This window comes from Colobus angolensis, unplaced genomic scaffold (assembly GCF_000951035.1).
Source record: "Colobus angolensis palliatus isolate OR3802 unplaced genomic scaffold, Cang.pa_1.0 Scaffold290, whole genome shotgun sequence".
NCBI classification, from domain to species: domain Eukaryota; kingdom Metazoa; phylum Chordata; class Mammalia; order Primates; family Cercopithecidae; genus Colobus; species Colobus angolensis.
Window position 1 is genome coordinate 2,539,684 of NW_012116155.1, and position 12,880 is coordinate 2,552,563.

At 34.5% G+C, this 12,880-nt stretch overlaps 1 protein-coding gene across 3 annotated transcripts in view; it reads right to left on the bottom strand.

Annotated features, from left to right (window-relative positions):
• The window catches only part of MUC15 (mucin 15, cell surface associated), a 13,339-nt gene extending 2,686 nt beyond the window's left edge, over window positions 1–10,653 (bottom strand). The window contains exons 1-4 of one of the 3 annotated variants that reach the window (XM_011949152.1): window positions 10,426–10,541; window positions 5,477–5,556; window positions 3,616–4,347; window positions 1,581–1,730 (exon numbers count right to left, since the gene is read on the bottom strand). In XM_011949152.1, the coding sequence (XP_011804542.1) occupies window positions 1,581–1,730; window positions 3,616–4,309 (844 nt within the window). In that variant the 5' untranslated portion in view covers window positions 4,310–4,347; window positions 5,477–5,556; window positions 10,426–10,541. Of the gene's footprint in view, window positions 1–1,580; window positions 1,731–3,615; window positions 4,348–5,476; window positions 5,557–10,425 lie in introns of those variants that run through there. The other 2 variants (XM_011949151.1, XM_011949153.1) reach the window with 2 other exon arrangements.
• Between the last annotated feature and the right edge of the window lie 2,227 nt (window positions 10,654–12,880).

Here is a 12,880-nt window from a genome sequence, read left to right on the forward strand (position 1 = left end):
CATTGACTTTTGAGTCTTGTGATTTCAAAGCCTTGTCAGTATGTTCAGAATTTGTCACTTCTGGTGTAAAATTTTTTTAAGTGAAGTCAATAATTTTTAAATTAATGTTATTATTTTACCAAATATCTCAGTATCTTGATGGCTAAACTATTTAAGGTGGAGGAGATAACAAAAATTTGTGGGAGCTTATGTTTTCTTCTGATCCATTCAAGTTACTGTGTACTTGAGGTTTTCTGATTGTTGATGTGGAAATTTAGTTTTCTTTTTAAACAAATAGTCATTATTTCCTAAAGATCTTGAATTCATTTTCAAAAACAACTGGACATGCACTTGGTATCTTAAAGTACTACAAGGAATAACTAATTATTAATTAAGTTAGTAAACTATTCACTTAGGTATCATCATTTGCTTATCTACTTATTCCTTTAGCCATCTGTTTACAAAGGAACCTTAGGTCTTTGGGAGAGGTGTCTCAAAGCTGTTTTTGATGGACAAAACAGTTGTTGTGATTGAGTTATTCCTTTATGCCTCTGTCACTGCAGTTTAGATTATATCAATTTTTGATAAATTGAGTTTTTGCATGAGATTACATGTAAAGACAAGATTCTAAGGTGAAAAAATGGATTGAAAACCACTGTTATAAATCCTATCCTTTAAATTTGAAGAATGGTACTTTTTGTTTTGTATTAGTTCGTAGAAACCCATAATCAGAATTCAGTTACATTTATAATTAACAGATTTGGTTCAGAATATGAGAAATATATCAGTCATATCTGAACTCATTGAAACTCACATTCAGTAAGACTTCATCAATGGGACTCACCAGAAGCATTTAACTATTTGTTATGGTGACAACAATCCCTTGTGCAAACCAGAAGACAAATTTTTTTTTTTTCCCTGAAGTATAAAACTACAGATGAACCAAACATTAAATCAAATATCAAATTGATATTATATTATTAAAGCACAAACTGACAATTTTATTTTTAGTATACATATTTCTCATTCATAGATATTATGGTTGGCCTTTTCCATCATGTGAGTAGAAAATTCCTGAATTAAGGTACAATGTGACTTTATGTGTGCAAATATGCAACTTTTAGATACTTTGTTTTAGAGCCTCATTAAGATGGTTAATGGAGGACCGCTGTTTCTGTATAAACTTTAAAAGAGCTCCAAATTAGAGTCAATCTTTGTTCAAATTACTGCTACTTAGTGATCTCACAATGGCAAGGAATAGCTCTGCTGTCACTTACTAACCAAACTGGTCATTTTTTCTTAATGTCCTACCATTCATTATCTTCCAATTTTATACATATGTTTTAGATTCTTGGATTATGATTTAAAACCAATTTTGATGCAATGAGCAACACTTCAAATGTTTTTTAAATTTCACTCACAGGTTTATAATTATTTTGGTTTTGTTCTTTGATAAACAGAAGATGGATCAGAATAAGTCTTCAGTTTATTCATTCATATGAATTCTTTTGCAATTACCTTCTAGGCAACGCAGTGAACATTGACATCCTCATTTAATTAAAACCACTGTGCCCAGGTGAAGTATTGAAAATAGCTTTTACCTGGTTCATTTCTGTCGTCATAAAGTCGCCGATGGGAAAATGAATCCGTTTTCCTTTTTCCACACAACAAGTAGCCAACAAGAGTAAGCAATGAGACACCCAGAATAGCACCTAAAATGGCCCCAAATACTATTCCTGTATTTCTATTTTCTACAGGACAAAAAAAAAATTTAAAGAAATATAAAATAGTTATTTAAAGAACCAAAATCTATACATGTTAAGTTTCCATATACCAAAGAATGTTTAACATTTAAAAATTAGATAATGATGCGTTTCTGTGTGTGTGTGTGTGTGTGTGTGTGTGTGTTTTATGAAGTGCCATTTGGGATATACTGGCAAACGTATTTGTTGATAAAACCACACTTCTAATTTTTAATTACATTGAAATACTTCTAAGTCTTAGCTCTATAACTGTGTCTTGTTCTTATTAACATCAATAGCACTGAGATGCCATGTGTATACTCCATTAAGATCTAATACCAGTGTTGAACTTTAATGATAAAATGAACTTTGCACTTGTTTCTATAAATAATTCAAAGGTTAAAAGCCAATAGGAGTGAGTGGGTAATAGAAAATGATAAAACAAATAAGAAGTCACTACAAGGAAAAATCAGTGTATCCTGATAGAGGTTACTTCTAAATACCACAAATAAACCAAGGCAAGATAACTTCAGTGCCTTGCATATCAAGAACAGTTGTCTAGGCCTGAGCTTAAAGGAGTTCAAAATTTCACTGTATTATTATTTTCACTCAGTATCTTAATTGAAGACTAAATTTTCAATAAACTAAATATTCTCTGAACCGAAATTTAGTGCATTTCTCTTTTTTTTTCCTTCTCTTTACTTCAGGTATTCATTAATTAGGTAGCAAAGGGTCTGGCAGGGTCTCTGATTCTATATAAAATCTCATTTCTAAAAAAATTAATTTTCATGTTGGAGTACAGTAGAATTGGTAGTGAAATAAAAGAGAAGTAAGCTAGCTAAATATTTTTTTTTTACATAAAATAGCAATGGTAAGAGTAAGTACTCAGTATTCTCAATATGTATATTAGGTTTAGATAGACTAAAAGAGAGGAAGTATTTTTTAAAATGACAAGATATGTTAAAATCATAGTTAAATGTACATATACAATATATTGATCATGGTGTTACAAAAAGCCTAGATTTCAGAATTTAAAACTTTTCATACACACTGCAACAACATTCACATAGGAATTTGTATATGTGATTTGGTTTTTACATTATTAATATAATCCTTAAGTAAGCCACACTGGAAGTGAGTTCTTGAAGGAAAACAAATTATTGAAAAAACATTTAAAGGGGGGAAAATACATTAGATCTGAAAAAACAAAACATTAATGAATTATTGAAACAGGTATCTTTTTTCATTTTATGGAATAAACGTAAAACCATTTTTATGTTTCAAACGGAAAAGCTTGACATAATCCTTAAATGAAACATAAAAATGTCCACATAATAAATTGTCTGTGATGGTGACAGATAATTTATAAATTCATTACTTTGTTCAATTTTTTAAAACTCATATATATAAACTCATATATATATACTCATATATAAAAAACATATATATGAACATATATATGTTCGGTTGTGTATATATAAACTTATATATATGCTCATATATAATTATATATATATGTTCAGTTAAATAGTAGTCACATGAGCATGTGGAATTGCAGGTAGTCTTCTCAAGATTCATTGAAAATTGTTACCTAGTATCTCAAAACTATACTATTGCTTTAGTCTCCATCTTTTCTTGAACTAACCTAACTTTGCATTTTGTCTCATTGTCTCCTTACACTCCCAAAGAGAAATGACTAGTATATGTTCAGTGAAGCCCAAAAACCACTTCCCTATTTCTAGTGACTATAATGATCATCCCTCAAAAGTGAGAAGATTCGTGCTACTGTGTTCTCCTCTATTTTTTAGCATGGTGATTCCTTAGACTTACTCTGCATGACTTATTTGGAATTTCAGTTTCACACCAAAGGAAAGTTAAATTCATTTATATTTACCTTTTTGGGGATCTGATGTATTTGGAAAGAGTTTTGAATTATTGGTGAATTCTAAGGTAGGCTGTAGAGTTGTTTTTTCTTGATAGGGGGTAAATCCAGTGAAGCTATCACTGTTTGTGGTAAGCCATCCACTTGGTTCCACTATCAAGGGGGTCACAGATGGAGAAGCTGGTTCCGAAGAGAGGATGCTGACTGTAATGGAACTGTTATCGGGAGTTTTCACGGTGTCATTGACCAAAGACCAAGTGAAGTTTTCTGAAGACAGAGCAGGTGTAGCATTGGGATGTGCCGAGATGGGCAAAGGATCTTCATCTGCTATAGGTGCATTCCAAGGCAATTTAGAAACAAAGCTATGGATCAAGGGAGGGCTTGTGGAAATGGTGGGTGTGGGTTTTAGACTGCCCAAAGAATGCTCTGCTGATGAGTTACTGGAGAAATCTGTTATTGCATGACTTTTGTTTGGTAGATTCAAAGGAGGAGAATGACTTGCCTTGATATTTGAGGTGGTTATATTTTCTTTATCTGAGTTTAAGCTTGCTTCACTTTCCAAAGAAATAGGTTTATTTTCCATTGTTTTAAAAACTTCTGCAGTGCTCTGTGTTGTGTTTATGCCTTGATTTTCTTTTCCATGGCTCCCCGATAGAAGTGAATAAAACAAAGTTGAAATCAACAGAATTTTGGCTAAGGTCAACATTGTAGGCTTCTTTGGTATTGGTTTTTTTTGAAAGGAATCTGAAAGAAAATAACCATCATTTGAATACCTTAATAAAATATTCCGAGTTTTTAAATGGATCTATATATTTTAAAGTGATAAAAATCTAGACATCATATAGAGATGGTAGTGTCATATTTTTATTCCAAAATTGCTAATTTTGGTTATGTACTTAAACTAGTGCCATTGAGTACTACTTTCCATGTAATCTTTCTTCCTTCCTTGCTTCTAGGGAAATGCCATACAAAAATTTTTTCAAGCCATACACTGCTATTTCAAAGACCACTTAGCTTGGGAAAAGGTGGAAGAAAACCATAAACACCCACCCACTCACACACATATATTTAAAACATGTATATGAGCTGTTAAGTAAAATTTTTAAAATATTGTAAATATAGACCATGTAGAACTGGCTGATTTCTTCAATCTATGTAAGAAAACACATTCTTTATAAAGATGTCATTTGAAATATTTATTATGAAAATGACATTACTGATTATACATTAAATGCACCATATATTAGGTTTTTTTAAAGTGAGTCAGTCAGGAATACCCCTGAATACATTTTATTAGTATCTAGTTTGAATTACTTGAATTTGAATGTATCCCTTTTCCACAATACTTTTCACTTCATGATATCCTTCTTGCTACTTATTCCCTAATTGGGGAGATTCAGAAGTCTTCTAGATTTCAGGATATTCTTTAATCTTATTCCCTTATTTTATGAAAGAAGAACATGTTTGGGTGTGTGTGTGGAAAAATATGCTAGATAATTGCAGATTGGGTCCTGATCGCCAATCCAGGCACACCATTCTGCCTCTTAAGTGTGGAAGTGCCAGAATTCATAATAGGGTGATATAAGAAAATATTTTGAAATCAGATTTATATTAAAATTCTGGCTTCTGATACAAATAACTCATGAAAAATAATCATCATAATAAGCAGTTGCTTTTTAATCGTTATAATAAACTAACTTCAGGGTGTTGTTCTGATGACTGAATGGGCTGACTTAGGTAGCAGCACTCTAAACAATATCCAGCCTAAAGTAAACACTTAATAGATGGTAACTTCCATTTAATATTCAAATATAATAATATATCTATAGCATCTTTTTGGTTACAAAGTTTACAGTATCATCTTATTTGATACAATCCCTTGATGTGGCAACAATAGATTATGCCCATTTTGCAGATGAAGAAACTGAAGTTGACAATGGCTAGTAACAGAATCTGGTAAATGGAAGAGGCAATATTTAAAGCCAAGTCAACTGACTCCAATCTCATAAGAGGCTAAAATTTGAAGTGCTTTTAATGGAAAATTTACTTTTTAAAAAAGTTAAACTTTTATTTCTCAAGCAATAAAATCTGAGTACTAATTTCATGTTATTTGAGTTAAACCTTAGTTTTCACTGAAAGCCTCCATGCTGACTGAGAGAGGAAAAGGGAGGAGGTACAACTGCTGTTACTTAGTTCTTTTATTGTGTGCCATTTCTCAACAGCTCTCTAAAATTCTTACAAATATTTTCAGCCTTGTTGATGTTTCATTAGGGTCTACAGAGCTTCTAAACACGCCCACTAGTTATGTGTTGGTTTTAAGTACCAAGTCCCCTTTAACATAATGATTTTTCACATATGGTACAACGTAAATATATCTACAATATATGATAATTATCTTCAAAGTCTGATAGTTCTCTTTAAAAGCTTTTAGCAAGCAATTCCATAACCATGCACTTCCAGAATTGTAGACATATTGTATCTTCCATGCCCTATGGTTATCACTTAATAAAAACCTACTTAAAAAGAAAAGCAGGCAGACATATGAGGACATTCATAGTGGCATTATTTATAAGAGCCTCAAACCTAAGTGTTCATTAGTAACAGATTGGATAATAAACTGTGGTGTATTCAGATAGTGAAAATTGATGAGCTAGAGCTGCATGCAACGACATGGACGATTATCACAAACATAATGCAGTGCTTAAAGCACCAGTTGTATTGTGTGATTTCAGTATATAAAGTTCAAAAACGGGCACAAAGCTACATTGTTACAAGTCGGGAAAGTGCTTCATTACTGGAAGGAAACAGACAGAATTGATTGGCTGGAGCATGGAAGGACCTTGTGTACTGGTGATACTCTATTTCTCAACCTGATTGTGATTACATAGGTGTTTGTATTTGTGATCATGCTGCTTATTGATATTTCATTCACTTTTCTGTGACAACTAAGAAATTTAGATTGTTCTAAAACTGTTTAACATAACTGGAAAGTATATTACTATTACGCATTTGTTGTATCAGCTGCTTTACATGTTTTCTATTTAATGCTAATCAAAAATAAACAAATGATGAAAGGCTTATTAATCCCACTTTACAGATGATTAAGTGGGACATAAATAATGTAAGTAATGTGTCCAAGGACACACAGCTAGTAACTGAGAGATCGGATTTGGATTCAAACCTTGACATGTCTGATTTAAAGCTAGTCAATATTCCTCTTTGTAACATAAGTTGCAAAGGAATATAGAATTTGGTACACAGCTGCTTTTTAGAACTTCTTTATACCATTAGGTTTTTTTTTCTTTTTAAATATAGCCTCTCCAAATTTAATGATTTTAACCAGAGCAGTTTATAATCCCATTTTTACAAAACACTGAGAATATAAGTCTTTCTGTCTTCAGAGAACCCATTAAATACACTAAATATGCTTTTGCTCTAATTTAAGAAAATCACAACAACTGTCTTATGGTTTCTAGATGGACATCTTTACTGTGGAGTTTACAGATGAGCATTTACAAAGGATGAATAATTATCTCTGGCACCTGTATTTGACCAATATTTACTTAAACTGATGCCTCACCTAGCACGTTTAAAATATAATTAGTTTTAGTTTAAAAATAGTTGTGTGTACCTTTTCAGAAACATCTCTCTCCCGTGAACTCTGCAAAGTTTACAGCAAACATAACGGTCCTTTTCATTATCTTCTGCCAGTGATCTAATTTTGAACTGTACTTGGCCACTATTTTCAACATTATTATGGCATTTGATTTATTTTCTCTATATCTAGTTGTTTTGCTATTTTTCTCTTCCTAATAAAGTGGTCACCAGTGGGGGGAAAAATGTCCTTAGCTATTCTTCTATTTTTCTTATAATATTATATGCGAGACATGACATTGAGCTTTCATTCCCTGCCTGTAATGAAAATCTACATATCAAGAGTCAATAAAGTGAATTCTGCTGTTCCTGTTTCACCTTGCCTGTGACATTGAATCACCAAGGGGATCTCTCATTCCTTTACCCAGCTTTTGATTGTAACTTGAAAACCTAGGGTATCAACACCCCAAACCTGCCCAGCACTCTGTTACTGCCTATAATTTATCTCCCAGGAAAAGGAGAGAAAGGGAAGAGAGGGGTAGTTCAGTATGTTGTGAATTCTATTAAATATTTACAGTTTATTCAGAAATTGATACAGTTACAGATAAGGCTTTTGTGAAGACGATTGTCCTGACATTGCAGTAGGGGACAAGTTTGCCTCTGCTGCCCGGCTTCTAGGAGAACCAGGTTATGCCACTTACTCAGGCCCCTTTCATCTTAAAGTCGTAGAAGCAGCCAGAAATTGAAGTCATCGCTATTCAGAACCCCACCATGAAATTTTGCTGGAGTAAAGTCCAGGAGATTTGGCCTAACTTTGACCTCATGCTAACTGAACAAAGCGCTTTGCAAGGGACAGAAACCTAATAGAGGTGGGACAGCAACTCCAGAAGGCAGCAAATGAAATCTATATATGTTTTATTTTTTGTGTGTGCTTTCCTTTAGCCTCTCCATCTCTGGAGTTCAAATATCTAACTCTATGTTATATACTTGTTTTATAAAGCTGAAATGATGATGGATTATAGATGGTATGCCTGAGTGCGCCCAAGTTCATCTGTCAGCCAGGTGCACTGTGGGGGCAGACAGAAGGTGGGATGAAAGAAAAGTAGAATTGCAGAGGGAGGGAAATCAGGAGAACCCGATAGCATGATTTCACCTCCTGATCTTTGCCTCTTTTTGCATTTGAGTGGTAACTCCTAAGAGGAATTTTGAAGTTATAAAATAGAAACAGGTTTAGGATCATCACAAACTCGAAAAACTTCTAAGGGTAGAATTACTATAAAATAAACAGAGAAAGAAAGGAGGATTTCCAGTTCCTTTGTGATACCTTAGGATTCTAAACTTTCCTGTATATATTAAATTTTTTCTGTTTCTAAAATTTCACTAGTTTTAAAATACACTTTGATAGTGTCACTGTTTTTAAACAACTCCTCTACACAGAGAGAATGAACACGACTTTCGCCTTCTTTGTTATTGGCACTGGAAAGTGGTTTCACATTACTACTTTTGTATGGAGGGCTGCAGAAGGTGATGAGAAAAAACAAAAAATACCTCTGGCCAGTAAGGGAAGCAAACCCACATTCGCTGTTCATATTTTTGCTTCCTCTTAAATGCATAAAGTCATTATTCTGTCCAGGCTCTATGTTGAAATCGTGAGTCATACTTATTTTATACCAAGCTTTGGAAATAAGGAGATGTCCTGGTTTATGTCAGGTAATTAACCCATGTAAGGGCAAAGAAATGCTAGTCATTCCAAATAGAATCAAAATCAGAAATCCTAAATAGAATCATCAGTTCAGGTACACTGCAGGCATAATATAAAAACATGTTTCTATAGTAAAATCACTGATGAGTATACATGGGGCTGCCTTTTCTCCAAGTTGCATTTGATCATTTCTTCTTACAGATCTTAGGCTACAAATTAAGACAGATGGGTTTTGTCTGTCTCTCTAAAGAAAACTCTGTCTGCCATGTAACTAACATCTCAGGAAGAACTTGAGTGTTACTCTGAGTGGCTTTTTCCAATATTGGAAAAAGTATTTTTAGTTTCCTAAATGCAAGAGCAACAATAAATGAGGACTTAAGACGTCCTTCTAAAAATGCCTCTTTTATGAGGGTTTTGGAAGGGTAACCAACTAGAAAAAGGATTGTGCCTGAGAAACTTAGGCCTCTCATTTTACTTTTATTTGATGTAAAAAGAAAGAAAAAATAAAAAAGAAAAGCCTGACTTTCTTTCAAGAAGAAAAAAAAACAAATTTCAGAAGTTTGGGAACATTATTCTGGCTAAAAGACTTAGGCTACAGAAACACAGGAAAAATGTAGAATTTGTCATACGACCTGCTACCTTGGGAGTTTTCAGTAATAAACTCCAATACTTAAATAATTAGTGATGATGTCAAGCTTTGAAAGAAAGAATGGTTCTCTGAAAGAAATGTTCTAGATTGAAATTTTCAAGCATAGGGATTCCAGCCTTCTGTATCATACTTTAATGTCTATAGGAGCAGCCTCTACAGATTAAAATAGAAAGTACATAAATGGAAATCAGCATCCTTTTAATAAAGAGGCTTATATAGCCACAAAATGAAAATAATTTTCAGAAACTTGAGCACATTTTCATTTCATAGGATGTTTTCTGTAGTAACTGATGTAACCTTTTAGATTTCCAGTGAAAGTTAGACATGTACACATATCATGCTAAATAATTATATGTACTGTACAATAGTTTGCCAACTTTTTAATTCAGAAAACATTTGAAAAAGATGTATAGAAGCTTCTAATCTATTTTATTAGAGGATTTTTTCCAAAACTATTCTAATACTTAAAGCAAAAACCTTTCAGCACAAATGCATAATTTAAATCTAAGATTCAATTTATATTCGTGCTGCCGCTTCCACTTTAAACATTTTGAAACCTTTACTAAGATCTGACTTAAGGAAATTCTATTTCACAGTCACGTATGTTTTAAATAAGGCTTTTATTGAACTCTTCTGCTGGTTCCATAATCTAGCAAATTTGGCAGTAATTTTTAAAGCTAACTTATTTAAGAGTGCAGATACTCATTTGGAAGGTAATTACTTAATGGAACAACTACATGTCTTTACAAGGATTGCCGTAGCTACTTGCCAGGCTGTTCTGTCAAAAGTTGAGACCATTGTGATTCTCTTTGGTAAATAAGGAAGAGAGAGAGTGGAGAGTGAAAGAGAGAGACCTAAGTACCCATCACACACTTACCTTCAGGCTTAGGAGGTATTTACAATCAGGAACTGAAATATCACAGTTGTCCTGTCCGAAAGCAATCTGTCGTGCATTAGAGAAAACAGATGGGTTAAGTGTGACAATGTCGCACTGAGCAGGAGGGTGCCAGGGAAACAAAATTAGGTGGGGCTGGCTGTATCTTGCTTGTGTAACAGAGCGCCCAGGAACCTGACTGACCTGCTTCTCAGCTGTAAGCATTAAGATATCAACTCATTCAGGCCTTTAACAACAACAACAAAAGCCCAACCCTCCAGTTTTCATAGGTTGATCGTTTTAGCTTTGGGACAAGGTATTACTCTCTCGTCAGCGGTAGCAAAACACGGGGCATAATTCCCCCCCCCAACCCCAAGTGAAAAAAAAAGGACAAAGATTTTGGCAAAGTCATCTGGTATAGCAAGAATTTCTGACATGTGCTGGGTCCCCGCTCCTTGCAGGTGAGGAAACCAAACAAGTCATGCCCTGCACTTGTTGCTCTGTGCCAGCCCTACATTCTCTCAAATCATAAACAATGTTTCTCTACTGTAGTTTCTGTACTGTACCCTATTTGTGTACTTAAAGCCTAAGTAGAGACAATGCAGCGGGGTCAGTAGTGAGGCATCTATTCTGAGGTCTACTGAAATTGTTTAAGAAAGTCCTTCCTAACACAGAGTGAATTAGTATGTATTGGGATCCCTGAGAATGCTGTGAGGTGTTACGTGAAAAATAATCATCATGACTGAGATTCGGTTTCTTGCTGACTTTCAGTAGTTTAGAGAGGAACTGGGGCCTGAGAATGGCCATGTGATCCTCATTTATCCTAGGAGGCTTCTCGATTAAGTAGTTTCCACCCTGTGTGCTCTCTGCTTTTAGTCTCACTTTAGAAGCTGGAGAATTTCAGAAGTGGCCAGGTAATGCTTGATTAAATACTAGAGTTGAATAACAACTTGGCATACTTCCTACACTTCCTTTCAGAGCTTATGAAAGGGAGAAGAGTGAAACTGGGATCTTCTGCACATCAGCATTTGGGGATGGCGCCAAGGCCCGTTCAGCTCAGTATGCCTGAGGTTCATACTTGGTTTCTGTTGCACAAAGAGATAGGTTTTCAACCGCTGAGCGAGAAATGAAACTTTAGCTAAAATGCAGGAGCTAGTAAGCTTCAAATGGAATGCAAAGAATTTGCCCAGTTGATTGGCCCGAGGAAAGAACAAGGTAATTCTATAGTTTTAAATTTTCTGAAGCCCAAAGGCCCCTTCAGAGTTTGATTAGAAATTAAACCAACCCCTAAAAAAATACTGTCTCAAAAGATGTTTAAGCTGTCTCTACTGTGGTACGAAGAAAAGCAGGTTAAATTTAATCAAACAGCTAGTTACCGAACGGTGGCTTAATAGAATTCAGTGGCTTATTTCCAGATTAGCCACTTTGTAGGGAAAAATCCAACTAAATATATTTTATGTTTGTAGTTAGAGAACTGAACATGATTGGGCAGGACTGGGTGCACCTTTTCCCTAGGCATTTTCTGCAATATGTGTGGGAATATCATTATCCCCTTCTGCCTTAACCATAGTAATTATGGCTTATACCAGGCATGAACATTGCAATGCACTTTTGCTATAGCTCTCCGTTTTCACTGCCATAAAAGTCAGGCTAATTTCTCATTTTGTTTTTTCCTGGAGATTCTTTCTGTGGGCCCAGAATCCTATTCATTGCCCACCTTACAATCATAATCAGTTGATTAGACCTCACCCTAGAGATAAACCTTATCTACTCTCACTGTCTTGAGCACATCTGGAAATAAAGTTATAAAATGTAAACTGCATAAATTTAATGCCTCAGTTGTTACTTAGCTCACTTAGTTCTTATCAGAAACCTTTGTTTACTCACTGGAGTTGGAGTTAAAAAGTAATTTCTAGCCAAACAAACAAGTTACACTGAGATACAGTCCTAGGTTCTAGGTAAGACAGATCCCACTTTAGACCTCCTTTCTCCAGAGGATCTCCACAGTAAGGGATAATTACCTGCAATTTCATCAGCAAACCCAGCTGAGATGACACACTGTGCAGTGCTTGTATAATTTTTTTTGGTACTTACCCACTATGGTGCCTTTCATCTGGCACTCACCAATTGCTTTACACTCATTAATTAAGTTTCACAATACATACTGGGAGGAAGAAAAACCTCTTCCTAGTCTGAAATGACAGAACCACTCACAAGTGAAGTTTCCAGAACATGAAGACACATGAACATCACTAATGGATCTCAATACAGAAGCAGACATAGCTTGGGACCACACTTCAAATGAATTGAAAACATTGTTTGAATCCAAAGGAGTATCTTTTGGTACAAACCCTATAGCATCAAATCTGGATGCTGATGTCACATGTAGGAAATTTGCATTGATCAGATTCACTTATAGCATGTTGAGTCTGATACAGGCTACAAGTAGAATTCATGT